Genomic DNA, 14,618 nt, shown 5'->3' with positions numbered 1-14,618 from the left:
AATGTTTGTTGACCATATATTTTGGGGTGGGAAAACAACAAATTTTATCCTAGGGCGTATGTAACAATAGTAACACTTAGAACTTGTTATCATGCAAAGGAACGTACCGAAAATAAAAGCAAAAGTAAACTAAAACTAAGCCAACTCCTGTGCTCCTGTGATTAATGTAACCGATAGCAGCTTGGGCTGGAGATCCACACTCAGGCCTCTTCCTGCTGGTCCCGCCGCTCTAGCAGGACATCCGCTTTGGGGTCGCTCCTCTTGCGCTGCCTGCCCGCCTGGTGCGTCTGCAGGTGGATGCCGAGGGAGATCTGGCGCTTGAAGGACTTGCCGCACTGCGCACAGCCGAACGGCCGCTCGCTGCTGTGGACGAGCATGTGGCGGTTGAGCTCGGACCTGCTGCCGAAGCTGCGCTTCTGGCACACCTGGCAGTGGTGTGGCTTCTCCTGGCTGTGGCACCGCTTGTGGGCGATCAGGTTGCTCGAGTAGCGAAAGCTGCGGCCGCAGACGTCGCAGCCATGCGGCTTCTCGCCCGTGTGCGTGAGCATGTGCTTCTTGTAGCCCGACTTTTGGGTCAGCCGCTTGCCGCAGATGCTGCACTCGAATGGCTTGATGCCGCTGTGGATTAGCAGGTGTGTGCGCAGCGAGGACGCCTGCCGGTACACCTTGAAGCAGGTGGGGCACCTATTCGGATTGTTTAGATCGTGCAGCGTGACATGACCGTCGTGGGCGTTTCGGGTCTTAAACGACTCCCCGCAGATCTTGCAAACGTAAGGCGTGGCCGTGCCATGTAGCTGCATGTGGTACTTGAACGAGTTGCTGGTGCTCAGTTGCTTGCCGCAGATCTAGGGAACACAGGGTTTGAGATCTTCGCATTGGCATCGTTTGCGCGATGGAGGAACAGCTTACTTGACACTGCAGGGAGGGATTGAGAGGTTTCCAGTGTCGGATCCGGCGGGCCAAAGGTTTTGGCGCCTGGTTGGCGCCTGGTTGCTCTGCATTCTCCACAATCTCGTACAGATCCTCGCCAGCCTTGGCCTGCAGAACGGGCTCAATTTGAAGCGATTCCTCCGTGCTGTGGACTTGGTCTTCTCCGCGAATGTGGTGCTGGCCATGTTGCGTCATATGGCACTGAAAGGTCCTTTTGCTGCTCAGTTCTTTGCCGCAAATCTGCCGAATATGGTATGCTATTTTGGGATTACATTACTCATAACTCAGTGAGACAACTCACGGGACATTGCAGCGCTGGTTTGGATTTCCTTGGCCTGCTCTTAGTGGCCAAAGGTTCGCTTTGCTGTGCGGCTTCCACTAGACGTTGCTCCGGATCGTCGACCACCTCGTACAGATCCTCACCTGCCTTGGCATCCAAGTAGATCTCTTCAATTGCGCGACTATGCTGCTCCTCTGGCAACTCTTCCTGCCGTTCCAGTTCATGGGCTGGTCTCTCCTTCTGCACACTGGGCCCCTCCAGCCGGCTCCTCATCTCCTCCTCATCCGACTCCACGACCAGCTGATCCTCAGCATATTCAGCCGCTTGCCGGTCGTCCAGCACAAGTACAAAGTCCTCCGGAATCTCAGGCGACAGCCTGTGCCGAGTATTCAACGCATTGATCCTCTTGCTGCGGCAAAAGTCCGCATGACTCTGCCGCAGAATTCTGTCCATGCGGTGGACACTGCGCTTGAACTCCAGCGAGAGCCGCAGCTTGGCCACGCAGCCCGGGCAGATGTGGTGGGGCAGGAAGAGCTCCGACTCGATGATCTCCAGGCCGCTGCAGTAGCTCAGAATGTTGGCCAAAGTCGCTAGTTTTCCGGCAACAGGGTTGCTGAGCGGCTGGAACAGCGGCAGGCAGCGGGCCGAGGCAGTGTGGCAGACGCGGCACAAAGCGTCCGGCGGCGACATGCTGGTCCTGCGTTGGCCTTTCCGATAAATAACAAACTTTTGTAAATAACTAATTCTAGCGTCCTCGACAGTGATGCGAAGGGCCAGCTGAGCCGTTAGTGATGGCACTGACAACAGCTAGCCAGACACAGAAGCTTGAAAATTGCCCCAGTGTTGTGCGTCACTAAATAGGGGTGCGCGACTAGAGGCTCTTATTTCGGTTTCTTTTTTAATTTAAGATAAACCTAAAAGCGTGCATAGCTAGTGGACAGGCGCAACATGGGGAGGTACATCTGCAAAATCCCGACAGATCTGACTTGAAAACAGCTGATCCACAGCTGCCGAGAGCCACGTGCTAAATGTGCTAACGCCTGGTGTCGACTGGCAGTGGCTAAAGCAAAATCCCTAACGCCAGCGCAGTGCCGGTGCGAAGTTGAAATTTTTGTTGAAAATTTTGTTATAGGAAAAAAATCGCTGCTAGCCGAGCAGTACTCGTGAACGGCGCTATAACTCACATTCGGGAAGGGAAGGGAAACATGAGCATGAGCATGGCACCGGCCACCGTCCTCCAGTTGTTGCGCGGCCTGACCACGCCGCGCGTTCTCACCCGATTCCACCAGCACCGCGCATTGGGTAATCACCATAACCACCACAACCACCACCACAGCCAACACCACCGACTGTCCACTGGCACACCGCTGCCGTCGGCAGCTCCACCGGCCCTCTGCCCCATCCTGCACACTGCGCGCCGCCACAGCAGCACTGCCAGTAAGTAATTCGCGCAGGAGTCCTAATCCCATCCAATACAATCCAATCCGTTTTGCAGAGCAGGAAGCAGCTGAAGGAGCCACTGGTGCCACCGCGGCGGCCCCGTCTCCCGTCTCGAATGCCCCGCTGCTGGCCAAGCTCTTTCCCCAGACCTCGCCAGAGGTGGACACCAACGCCGAGCAGGAGCGCCAGAAGCGCGAGGAGGAGGAGGCTAAGGAGAACGAGCGCGCCTGGAAGCGCATGAAGCTGGGGTAAGCTCTCTTGCAGCACAATGCGTGAGAATACCAATCGTATAACGCTGCTCTTGCTGCAGTTTCGCAATCTTTGGAGGCGGCGGCGTTGCTGCCGGACTGTGGGCCGTGTACGAGTTTGGAAAGCCCGAGCTGGATCCCAACGGGCAGACGATCGAGGACGAGTTCACACACAAGCCGCTGGTGCAGCAGTATCTGCAGCGCATGTGGAAGAGCATTCACTACTATCAGCGCATGATACAGGAGCCGTCGCGGGCCAAGCTGCTGCCCGATCCGCTCAAGCCGCCGTATGTGCAGCCGCGCTATACGCTTGTCCTGGAGATGAAGGACGTGCTGGTGCACCCGGACTGGACATACCAGACTGGCTGGCGCTTCAAGAAGCGTCCCGGCGTCGATCATTTTCTCGCCGAGTGCGCCAAGGACTTTGAAATTGTTGTCTTCACTGCCGAACAGGGCATGACCGTGTTCCCAATTTTGGACGCCCTTGATCCCAACGGGTACATTATGTACCGCCTGGTCAGGGATGCCACGCACTTTGTGGACGGACATCATGTCAAGAACTTGGACAACCTCAATCGCGACCTGAAGAAGGCAAGTCAATGAATCGCATTTGCTTAGCAATCACCTAGAAAATTGAGTATTTTAGGTAATAGTTGTTGACTGGGATGCGAATGCCACCAAGATGCATCCGGACAACACATTCGGCTTGCCCCGCTGGCATGGCAATGACGATGATGGCCAATTGCTGGACCTCATCGCCTTCCTAAAGAGTGAGTTTCGTCGCCAAGAGACTTGGTTACAGTTTAATGGGTAAACATTGCGCCGTGCACTCCCTACAGTTATTGCGCAGAACAACGTGGACGATGTGCGTGAGGTGCTGCACTACTATCGCCAGTTCGACGATCCCATCAATCAGTTCCGGGAAAACCAGCGCAAGTTGGCTGAACAAATGCTGGAGGCGGAACGCATCGAGCAGTCGAAGACCAAGCCCATGGTCAAGCAGTGGTCGCGCAGCATTCTGGGGCGTTAGGAGGCTGGCCACCACGCACACCCCGTTCCATAATCATACCTTAACCTTCCGCCTTGCCCCGGAGCACACTCAGAGATCGGGACAAGCAACAAACAACCTGCAGCAGCACACTGGCCATATTTTTTGTCGACTAAGCGTTAGGAGTAGGCAGCAGGATGGGAAGGCACGCTCCTTCATTTGCTCCTTTGGGCGAAGATGAGGCGCATGTTTTTGTTTTATTAAATAACTAAACTTGCTTGTTTTTGTTGTTTGGCAATGTAATCATAATATTATTATAAACAGACGACTTAACCGCGAAACCAAAAACAAAACGCCCATGTCTATCATTACGCAAGTGGAGGACACCTTGCTGCATTCAACGCAATGGTGCTATGCGTTATCTTATCAAGGTGCCTGGATATCAGTGGTTATCGTGTAGCACATAAAATACTAATTTGCTTATATGGGTAAAAAATAAGTGTAAAATTATATTTATTATGTATACTTCCTAACAGTTTTAGCGAATTTTAAATGTACAAGTCTTAGGCTGGTCTTACATCGTAGAGCCGCACCCACAACTTGGTGCCAACTTGGTGCTTACAGCACCACCACCACTTTGGAGGTGGACACCGGCTGCTCAGGTACATCGGTCAGGTGGAGATTGGATGCTGATCCGCCGTCCGCACCTCCTGCCGCCGCCCGTCGACGGTGGTCGATTGACTGGCCACCGGCAGTGGCCATCACCGGCGTCTCCTTGTTGTGGACGCGCAAATGGCTATTCAGTCGCTTCTTTGTGGGGAAGGCCTTCATGCAGACCTCGCACTTGAACGGCTTTTCGCCGGAATGCAGGCGTACGTGGGCATTCAGGTTACTGGTGAACGTGAAGGCGCGCCCGCAGATGGGACACTTGTGCGGCTTGGCGCCGGTGTGGACCAGCAGATGCTTCTTGTAGCCCGACTTCTGCGACAGTCCCACGCCGCAGATCTCGCAGGTGAAGGCCTTCTCGCCGGTGTGACTAATCTTGTGCTGGCGCAGCGAGGACGAATCGTAGTACGCCTTGTCGCACAGATCGCAGGCGTAGGGCCGCTCCCCCGTGTGGGTGAGCTTGTGGCGCCTCAGATGATCGTACGCCGTGTATCCACGGCCGCACTGATCGCAATTGTAGGGTTTCTCCTCCGCATGAGTTCTCTTGTGCGCCGCCAAGCTCGAGGTGGTGCGATAGAACCGTCCGCAGATATTACACGGATGCGGCTTGACATTGGTGTGGGTCAGCATGTGCTCCTTGTAGTTGCGTAGATGCTTCAGCCGCTTGCCACACTCCTCGCACTCGTAGTGCTTCTCGTCCACGTGGGAGCGCATGTGCTGGTTGAGTCGGCACTGCTGGCGGAACGCCTTCTGGCACACGGTGCACACGTGCGGCAGGGCCTCGCCAGCGGTTGGCGGCGTGGAGTCCAGCGACTCCTCCAGGAAGTCCTCCTCCTCGCAGACCTCCTCCGCCTCGGCCAGCTGTGTTGTGCGGGAATTGAGGATGAGAAAGGATAGCACCTTATGCACTATAACTTGACCACTTACCAGATGCTCTTCGCGCTCATCCTCCTCCATTTCGAGAGTCTCCTCGCCGATGACCTCGTCTATGGCTCCTTCTGCGGGTATCACAATCATCTGGCCATCCAGTATCTCGTCGTGACCGCCGGAATCGTCCATCACCTCGATCTCATCTTCCTCCGTGACGATCGTTTCGAACTCATTCTTGATGGTCACATACTCGACTTCGGCCGGCTGAAACTCGTGCACGCTCTCCATGGTGATGTGCTCCTCCTGGTTGCCCGACTGTGCCTGCTGGTGCTCCTCTTCAGTCAGCTCGTCATCCTGATCGCCCACTTCCTCGATGACGAACTCCTCCTCCTCCTCGGGGCTCGAGTGCATGTGACGTTCCTCCTCCGCCCCTTGTTCATCCAACTGTCGGTTATAGAAGTTATAGTTAGTTCCTTAAAGTTTAGCCTCAACGAAGCTTCTCCTGGTATGCAGGTAAGTTGCACTACCCTACTTTATCACAAATACCTATAATCTCAATACCAATTTCATCATATGTCTGGCAAGGAAATACAATAGGAATACAAGTCTGCCTACAAGAGTGCCTGGTGCGCGCTGCAAGTAATCGCTGACCCTCGACGGAATCGCAAGAACGAGAGTATCACTTACAGTGCCGTTCTCCTGTTCCTCGTTGAGCATCTCGATCATGACGTACTCCTCGCTGTGGTCGCCCGCCTGCAGTTGCTGGTCGTGCTGCTGGCTCTGGCTGTGATTCTGGCTCTGGTTGTGACCGTGACCGTGACTGTGGTTCTGGTTCTGGTGGTGGTGGCTGGTCCCGTGCGCCTCGTCCAGGCCCAGGCGCAGCAGCTCGTCCGAGTCGATGACCATGCGTTTGAAGTTGAACGCCTGCTCCAGCAGCTGCAGGCAGTTGAGGCAGATGTGCTGCGGCATGGCGGCGCCGTCCTGCGGCTCGAACGACAGTCCCGCGCAATAGTGGAGCATGCTGGCCAGCGTGGTGCTGCCCTCCGGGCCCAGCTCGATCTCCTCCTGCAGCGGCTTGTGCTGCTTGCAGGCACGCGTGCACGTCCGGCAGTTGAGGACCACCACCCCGGCCGCCTTGCCACTCATCATCCTGTGCGTATCCGCTGTCCGTTGGCCACTGTCCACTGCCCACTGTCCACTGTCCGCTGAATGCTGAATGCTGTATGGTGTTCGCTGTCCACCGTTCTTGCCTGGGATCGCTGTCGTTGCCGCTTTTATGACGTTTGGCTTCTTTTTTTTTAATTGAAGTTTTATGCGTTTTTTGGCAGATGTTTATGCGATACTATCGGTGCAGCAGGCATCGATTGCTTACGCGGTTCTCTCGAACGGTTAATCGAGTTTAGTTCTAACATCTCTGTTAAACGACGGCTGTTAATTGAAACTTAACGGTTACGGTAAACTTAGCAGTTTATTATTTGAAAGCCTACAGCACTACTTAAATGTTTTCAAACAATTATTTACAACAACATAATATTTAGGGGAAATTGAAAGCACTCGAACATTGGATTTAAAATCCACACTAGCTTACAGATCGAACGAGTGATTGGGCGGGTGAATGAAGCTGGTGATCTGCTTGCGTTTGGCTGATGAACTCCGGAACGAATCCCTTGAATCCTTCAATCGGCGTTGAGTGGATGAGTGCGAGGTTCCACGGCCACGAGAACGTCCACGGACCGAACTTTGGACGGATGATGGGGCCTGGGAAGTCAACGAGCGATTCCGAGAGGCCTGAGCAATCCTAGGGCGGGTATCAAAACAATACAAAAAATGCATTAATGGGAATTTGGGCAATGGAATCCAACTATACAACCTATGCATTTCCGCCTTCCGATTGGCCACTTCCGCTTTTATGTACCGCGACCGCTGCATCAGCTTCTTGCGCTCCACGCGCAGCATCTGCGCCTCCAGGAAGCGTTTCTGGCACACGGACTTGGCCACCTCGATGTCCTTGCACAGCTTTTCCATCTCCATTTCCTGCCGACGAAGGAATACACACATAAATGCTGTTTGAAACCAAGCGATCGCCTAATCGAACCTTTCTCTCCTTGTACTTGTCGAAGTGGCGGTGGTTGCCTCGCTGGAAAGTCTCAACAAAGTCGTTGCCTACGGTGAAGGGTTCCGGATGGAATAGCTGCTTAAAGTGGTTGGGCATTGAGTTGTTCACCTGGCGGCCACGGACGCTCCGCCGGCAGGTGGGGCACTCGAAGATGGGCGCGTCGCTGGGCGTCCGGCCGGCGGAGACCTTGATGCACCGCTCGCAGAATACGTGGTGGCAGGCGAGCAGGAAGAAGGCGTGCTGCTTGTCGCAGAACAGGACGCAGCAGCTGTTGCAGTGGATCCACAGCTTGCGCGCGTTCGGCTCCACCGCCTCACTTGCTTCTGATCGCGACATGTGGCGTTCCGTTGGCGAATTCAACTGAACATGCACAACATAAATTCGATTGAAGTTATTAACAGGATCGATGCAACGAGTTGGCAGCTCTGAAGCAGACGTCCGCTCTGCGAACCTGCCAACTGCTGCTGCGCATAACGGTTCATGCTGGACAAAACATTTATTTATTAAGAGAAAAAACAAGAAATGCACAATTAGAACACAGTTGCTCGGGTTAAAACGTATATCCTACTGGCGACGCATGCGCTCGATGGGCTCTCTGGGCCGGATGCGGTAGCGCTTCGAGGAGCTGGACGGCGACATCGGGCAGTACTGGTTGTCCAGCGTCTGGGTGCGCTTCCTCTTCAGGCTCTGGTGGTCCTCCACGGCGGAGTCCCTTGCACTGGGCCGCACCAAGGAGCCAGCGATGGAGGCGCAGCGACGGATCAGTGAACCCGAATTCTCCTTATTCTCCTTATCCTTATCCGTATCCCTATCCATATCCTTTTCCCGTTCGCCGCGCAAGCTGGCCGGCAGCCGCATCATGGAGGTCATCAGCGACCACAGGCGACCGGAGTTGGGCGCATCCAGCTTCTTGTCGTTGCGCGTGGAGGCGTTCGTGGGCCGGAACACCTCGTCCTCCTCCTCTGCGTCCGCATCCGCGTCCTCTGGCTCGCCCACATCCTGCACACCGCTATAGACCCTCTGCTGGCGACATTCCCGCAACGGAGGACGCGCCCTGGGACACTGTAATGGCGGTGAGATCAGGGCCAGGACCGCCAGCCCCTTATCCCTGCACTTATCCTTCTTAGGCGAAAACTCGCCGCTCAGCTGGCGCGGGACAATCGCCTGGCGACGCCGCTCTGGCAGCTCCGGCGTACCCGGTTCCGGCGTGAAAAACTGATCCTTGGTCTCGTCACCCTCGCCATTTGGTCGCATCTGCTGGTTGCTCTTGGGCGGCGTCTCAAACTTGATCTGTTTCTTGTTGATGCCGGCACCGGTGACACGAATGGGCGTGATGGCCGGCACATGGCACACTTCCGCCGATTCCGAGGTGGAGCGTATGATCTCAACGCTCTCGCAGGAGTTGTACACCGTGGAGGAGCTCTCCTGCGAACTGGAGTTCGTTCGGGTGATGATGATCGACTCGGTGGTTAGTTTCTGGGCGGACAGCAAGAATTGCCGCTTGCATTGATTGGGATTTCGTGAGGAACTGGAGCTCGAGCCCCCACTGCCACTGACCTCCGAGGCGCTGGACTCGCTCTGTGTGCGCCGCACAGCTGGCGAGAGTCGCAGGTCCAGAGCGGACGAACCGGCTGCCTCGAAGGAACTGTGCTCGCTGAGATCGAGGCGCACTCGACGCTGGACTACTCCGGAAGGGGGCTGGTGGACCATCATGCCGCCGTGCTCCACGAATGCCTTCTGAATGCTCTTCGACATGACCTGGCGCAGCGGCGTTGCGGCGCTCATCTTGTTGCGGGCGCCCATCTTCCAGGCGCGCTGCTGCAACGACTGCTGCTGCTGCTGATGCTGTTGCTGCTGCTGCTGCTGGACGGGATTGGTCTCGGGTGCCGGACTGGGCTCCTCGTGATAGATACTTGACACATGACCGCCAGTGGAGGCATTGAAGGTAATCGGCTCCTTGGGCTTGGCGAAAACAGACTCCACCTGCAGCGGCGTCGACGTTGATCGTATCACCTTGCCCTTCTCCACAGCTTCCGATGCATTCACGCCCAGGTGGCCGATAGAGCGACGAACGGAGCTGTTGCTGAACGACGACAGGTTGCGTATGGAGGAGACGCTGTCGCTGATGAACTCCTCGTGGGTGACGCGGCTCTTGGCCTTCCAGCGCATGTTGATCAGCGAAATGGGCGTCACGGCCGGCGATGTTTGCGTGGAAATGGCTGTGCTATTGGCCGCCTTCTTCAGCGTCGCCTTCGATGTCTCTGTGACGCCGGTGGCATCAGTGCAGCTGGCCGCCGCGCAGCTCTGCTGCTGATCCACACACTTGCTAAACTCGCGCAGATCGTCGACGCGCGTGTAGTTGCGCTGGCACTTGCGGCATCTCAACGGCAGGTGACAGGTCTCGATGTGGGCCAGCAGCTCGCCGTGCATCTCCTCGCGAAGCAGCAGCGGTCGCCGCTCGCAGATCGGACAGAACACATAGATGGTGACCGCCCCGGACTCCATTTGATGGCGGTGCTCGGCTATGCCGCCGCCCGCCGCTCTCAATCCCAATGGCTCGCGCACAGCAATGGCGTGGGCTTTGAACTGGTGCATCTGGCGGCATTTGCCGCAACAAAAGATCCGCTTACAAATGTGGCACTTGCCCTGGAAAGCAAGGTAGAATTGGCACTGGCAGAATTGGAAACTTGGATGCGTTTGGTGCCTACCTCATCGGGCTGTCGCATGATTAGGACATTGGAAAACGACATCAAACGCGCGAGTTGCGAATTCAACACATGGACGTACACCTTCACACGAAAATGAAACGGTTCTTCAGTTAGATATGGCAGGCAACCTCATCTGGACTAGCCAGTCTCATTTATATCGATTGTTCGGTGCAATGGGTTAATTATAGGTACCACGTTCATTTATTTGTTTGGGCACTAAACTTGCGCGCTTAGGTACATGCAACTTATTTGACGTTAGGAATCATTTCGAGCATAGGAACAACTATATAAGGAGCAAGCTCTTCAGCTACGTTGAGTGCGAACGTTCATTTACCACGTTCATTTATTTGTTTGGGCACTAAACTTGTGCGCTTAGGTACATGCAACTTATTTGACGTTAGGAATCATTTCGAGCATAGGAACAACTATATAAGGAGCAAGCTCTTCAGCTACGTTGAGTGCGAACGTTCATTTACCACGTTCATTTATTTGTTTGGGCACCAAACTTGTGCGCTTAGGTACATGCAACTTATTTGACGTTAGGAATCATTTCGAGCATAGGAAGGAGCATATATAAGGAGCAAGCTCTTCAGCTACGTTGAGTGCGAACGTGAACGTCGAGCGAGGAAGGCGCAATGTTTGATTACTCATAGGTTTGGAATGATCAAAGCATCGTTGGAAAATGTACAGGTATGAAATAAAAAAAAATTGATTTGGTTTTGTGTGGAAACCAGGTTCGCAATAGAACCATTCCATGGCGAACCTGCCATAAACAATTGCTTGGGCAAGCAAGATTGTATATAACTAGGAGCTTGGTGGGAACTCCCTGGCGCTCTGGACCATCGCCGTAAGCTTGTCCAGACAACGCTGCTCGTGGTGCGCGCGAAAGCGATTCGTGACAAAGCTGCTCAGGTCATTGCCCTCCTCGTCGTGCACGTCGCGAACGAAGATCGTCTGCTGGATGGTGGCCTGTATGACGGCATGGAATTGCCTGCTGCGATTGTTCTGCCTGCGATTGAAGAACTGCTTACGCACCATATTGCGCACGTCCTCCGGCCAGAGGCGATCCAGGCTCTGGGGCTCCAGGCCAGTGATCCTGACCTCCATCGCCTCTCTGGGTTGTTCCTGTGAAGCGGCATCAGTCTACAGGTTGTGCCTCTAAGTGGCAATCTAATGGCAATCTATCCATACCTTGAAGAGCTCATCGCAGATGTACACCTGGCTGGCATTGGAGGAAACCACTTCGGTGGACGTGTCCAGCAGTTGCACCGCAACCTTGCCATTGTTTTCCACATTCACAATGTCCGCCCGCTCGTAGCGGTTGAGATTCTTGACCACCGCTCGCTCGCCGGGCACGGGATTGGGATGCCTGCGCCGGTTCTCCTCCACTTCGTAGTGACGCTGCACGTCCTTGCCGAGCTGGGTCATCGGAACGTTGAGGAAATTGACCACTGTGGGGAACTGGTCGCTCAGACGCACCGACAAGGTAGCGGGGCTGTTGCACTGACAAAGTTGAAGATGTCACTGGATGGACGGCCTTTTAAGTTATCATATCGAGAATACTCACAGTCAGGACCGAGAAACGAATCTGTCCCGCGGTGGGATAGTGCTTCGGTGGCAGCACCTCATGTTGCCACAGCACATGGCGGTAGCTGCAGGTGTGCCTCAGGCAATCCCCGAAAGCGGTCAGCTGGCGGCAGAGCTTCAGTTGTCCCCGCGGTTGTTGGGGCTCGGTCAGGCGTCGCTGCGAAATGATATCCAGCAAATGGATGGGCCTGGGCAGCTCGTGCTTGAGAAGGAAGTCGGAGAGCATCCAGATGCTGTCCACATCAGTGCTCTTGACGAAGATCACGGACTGGCCGACCGAACGCGGCGCTTGCAATCTGAGGTTCTCGTAGAACAGGACGAAGCGGTGCTTGAATCGCATCCAACTGGTATCCAAGCTGTAGTGGATGAGCAGCGTGATCTTTCCGCATCTCAGTTTCGGCACCACTTCGTCCGTGATCAGCAGCAGCCCGGCCGTGGACCACTTGGAGTAGCACGCCGAAGAGACGATGGTCTGCACATTCACTCCTCCCATCGCGTTCAGCTTACGGCGGAGATGACGTACCTCTGTCGAGCTGGAACAGACCACAACGGCACGCTCCTCGACGAACCTGTTCCTGCGTTCGATCAGCCGCATCAAGTGCTCGATCTTCACCTCTCCCTCCACCACCTTTATGTCCAGCTGGACGCCGCCATAGACACTCGCCTCCAAGGCGTCTTCGAAGAGAATGAGAACGTCGGGCGGCATCAGAGGCAGGATGCGCTGCACCATCAGATCGGTGTGCCAGATGCGGCCGGAGACGAAGACATTGCACTTAGTTTGGCCTTGGGTGAGCTTGATCATTTCGGGCAATCGCTTAAGCAGCTTCATCGTAGCGTCCGGCAACAAACGAATCATGTCATTCAGATTATCCAAGGCTATGCACTTCACCGCCTGGGCATCGAAAATGGGCGAGTTCCTCGTGTGGTGGCCCAGCAGTTCCAACAGCGAGTCCACGCTGGTCAGCAGGATGCCAACGGGCCGACTTAGACGGCAAACGATATCCGCCACATGGCTCTTGTCCCAGAGGGTGACCACATCCTCGAATGCCACCTCACTGCCCAGCGAACGGAACATCGTGGCCATCCAGCGGCCGATCGGCTTGCCCTGCGACTGGTTGGGACACACAAAGATGCAGCTGGGTCCGTGGCCATCAGCTGGACGGCACTGCAGTTCCTTGTGGCTGCTCTGGCACACAGTGGGCAGGTAGGACCACGTCTTCCCGATCTGCATGTTGCCCACAACTATCGCGGATTTGCCCGACGATACATGTGGCCAGGCGAATCTCTGGACCGCCCGCGCACGAAACTTGGCCACGCCCAGCTGAAACATGGCCTGCCTGATGGCGGTGCTAATTTCCGGCGCTCCGCCCAAATCGTAGCACGGCACAACCAAGTGGCGACTCCAGGTGAGCACGCCATAGTTATAGAAAAGTTGTCCCGCTGCAGAAGAGGGTTCCACTGCGGGAGAGGCAGGATAATCCTGCACAGTTGTAATGGAATCCAGCGAAGTGGTGTCGTCAACGACGCCAAGATCAGATGTGGTGGTATCAGGCAGCTCCAGGCCGGGCGGTTTTTCAATGGGAAGAGAAGGAGGAGGCGGTAAGGCCATGTCTTTAGATGCGTTTCGCAGCTTCCATGCCTTTAACTTTTGGAACTCGGCTTCCGAAGCCCCCGTTGGATGTTCAGCATTGAGATGAGCGTCTCCAGGAGCGTTGGGCTTGCCAGCAGCTAGAGAGGATTCGTCCATCGCCAAATCTGTGTTTTTCACCTCAAGAGAGAGTTGGTCGAGCTGCAGTTTCTCCAGGGAATTGGAGGTTTCTGGATTTGTAGACTCTAGGCGCTTTTCCATAGTATCCCTTACGCTTAATGACATCCGATGCTCTTCATCGTTTTTTGAAATTGTCGCAGTTGTAGAATTTGGCATAGTTTCCTTTGTTTCATGTGTCTTCTTGGAATTTGGAGGAGCTACTTTGACCACTGGCTTGATGTCTTTCAGGGGCAGCTCGACCTCATCCTTGCCTTCTTTCTTATTATCCTCCTCGTGGCGCGGAGTGATGACCATCATCTCGGCTTTCACCTTCAACCCGCTCAGCCACTTCATGCGTTCCTCGAACGTGTTCAGCTCCGGCAGCGTTGTATGGATGACCAGGTTCGCCTCGACGCCCCCGAGATACTCGAGCATGTCATCGCATAGAATCAGAGCCTGGTGAATGTACTGGAAAAGAGGATGAAGTGTGGACTTTAGCGCCCGTTCTTCTAGAGCCTTCAAACTCTTCACTCTACACTCAAACTCAAACTCACCCCCTTGGACCAGAGGAGCAGCACTTGGCGGGCCATTGGATCGTGCGTTAGCAGGAGAATCGATTTCACATCCCGTTCGGCGAGCTCCGATTTCAGACGCTCGGCCTCGCAATTCTGCTGACATATCAAAATGGTTCTACATTTGTGGGCGTCTCCTTCTTGCAGGGTGTGCGCCAAGAAGTCGTGGGCAGCTGCTCCGGATCTCGGGCTGGCGTAGGTGATGCAGGTTCCCCGGGACTCCACCTTGAAGCTGGGCACTTGGTGATCTCCAATTGGCTTCATGGTGCGGCGGCTACACAACGAGGCGTCACTTTCGAGTGTCGAAATACGGCGAGAATGTCACAGCATGCGCATTGGAATGTAAACAAATCCCGGGTTTTATGGCCCTTTTAATGGCTTTTAATGGCTGGCACAAAACTCCTAATGCCTTGGAAATTTTGAACCAACTGAATTTTTTTGACGTCGCCGTTTCAAGTTCGATTAC

At 54.9% G+C, this 14,618-nt stretch overlaps 6 protein-coding genes across 6 annotated transcripts; 1 reads left to right on the top strand and 5 right to left on the bottom strand.

Moving 5' to 3' along the window:
* Positions 1 to 2: 2 nt before the first annotated feature.
* Positions 3 to 2,417, bottom strand: LOC6550769 (zinc finger protein 568). Its single transcript, XM_026981901.1, has 5 exons — positions 2,395 to 2,417; positions 2,171 to 2,270; positions 1,232 to 2,017; positions 910 to 1,170; positions 3 to 845 (listed from the first exon to the last, which is right to left on the bottom strand). Exons 1-5 carry the CDS (start codon positions 2,415 to 2,417, stop codon positions 201 to 203), a joined length of 1,815 nt encoding a protein of 604 aa, XP_026837702.1. The 3' UTR covers positions 3 to 200.
* LOC6550768 (mitochondrial import inner membrane translocase subunit TIM50-C) lies at positions 2,225 to 4,132 on the top strand. Its single transcript, XM_001976714.3, has 5 exons — positions 2,225 to 2,647; positions 2,706 to 2,898; positions 2,961 to 3,489; positions 3,545 to 3,668; positions 3,738 to 4,132. Exons 1-5 carry the CDS (start codon positions 2,416 to 2,418, stop codon positions 3,926 to 3,928), a joined length of 1,269 nt encoding a protein of 422 aa, XP_001976750.1. The 5' UTR covers positions 2,225 to 2,415; the 3' UTR covers positions 3,929 to 4,132.
* A 250-nt stretch (positions 4,133 to 4,382) lies between these two features.
* On the bottom strand, positions 4,383 to 6,823 carry LOC6550591 (zinc finger protein 436). The gene is made up of 3 exons (XM_001976713.3): positions 6,110 to 6,823; positions 5,480 to 5,866; positions 4,383 to 5,413 (listed from the first exon to the last, which is right to left on the bottom strand). The coding sequence occupies exons 1-3, from the start codon at positions 6,569 to 6,571 to the stop codon at positions 4,505 to 4,507; spliced, it is 1,758 nt and encodes a 585-aa protein (XP_001976749.1). The 5' UTR covers positions 6,572 to 6,823; the 3' UTR covers positions 4,383 to 4,504.
* Positions 6,824 to 7,006: 183 nt separating this feature from the next.
* On the bottom strand, positions 7,007 to 7,934 carry LOC6550590 (RING finger protein vilya). Its single transcript, XM_001976712.2, has 3 exons — positions 7,518 to 7,934; positions 7,293 to 7,456; positions 7,007 to 7,220 (listed from the first exon to the last, which is right to left on the bottom strand). The coding sequence occupies exons 1-3, from the start codon at positions 7,872 to 7,874 to the stop codon at positions 7,007 to 7,009; spliced, it is 735 nt and encodes a 244-aa protein (XP_001976748.1). The 5' UTR covers positions 7,875 to 7,934.
* An 85-nt stretch (positions 7,935 to 8,019) lies between these two features.
* On the bottom strand, positions 8,020 to 10,482 carry LOC6550589 (mitosis initiation protein fs(1)Ya). The gene is made up of 2 exons (XM_001976711.3): positions 10,247 to 10,482; positions 8,020 to 10,184 (listed from the first exon to the last, which is right to left on the bottom strand). Exons 1-2 carry the CDS (start codon positions 10,286 to 10,288, stop codon positions 8,103 to 8,105), a joined length of 2,124 nt encoding a protein of 707 aa, XP_001976747.1. The 5' UTR covers positions 10,289 to 10,482; the 3' UTR covers positions 8,020 to 8,102.
* A 568-nt stretch (positions 10,483 to 11,050) lies between these two features.
* On the bottom strand, positions 11,051 to 14,416 carry LOC6550588 (putative ATP-dependent RNA helicase SoYb). The gene is made up of 4 exons (XM_001976710.1): positions 14,135 to 14,416; positions 11,814 to 14,048; positions 11,438 to 11,749; positions 11,051 to 11,371 (listed from the first exon to the last, which is right to left on the bottom strand). The coding sequence occupies exons 1-4, from the start codon at positions 14,414 to 14,416 to the stop codon at positions 11,051 to 11,053; spliced, it is 3,150 nt and encodes a 1,049-aa protein (XP_001976746.1).
* Between the last annotated feature and the right edge of the window lie 202 nt (positions 14,417 to 14,618).

Source organism: Drosophila erecta, unplaced genomic scaffold (assembly GCF_003286155.1).
Source record: "Drosophila erecta strain 14021-0224.00,06,07 unplaced genomic scaffold, DereRS2 tig00000126-arrow-pilon, whole genome shotgun sequence".
Taxonomy (NCBI): Eukaryota; Metazoa; Arthropoda; class Insecta; order Diptera; family Drosophilidae; genus Drosophila; species Drosophila erecta.
The sequence above is the reverse complement of the archived record's forward strand: the minus strand, read 5'-3'. Positions and strand labels throughout refer to the sequence as shown.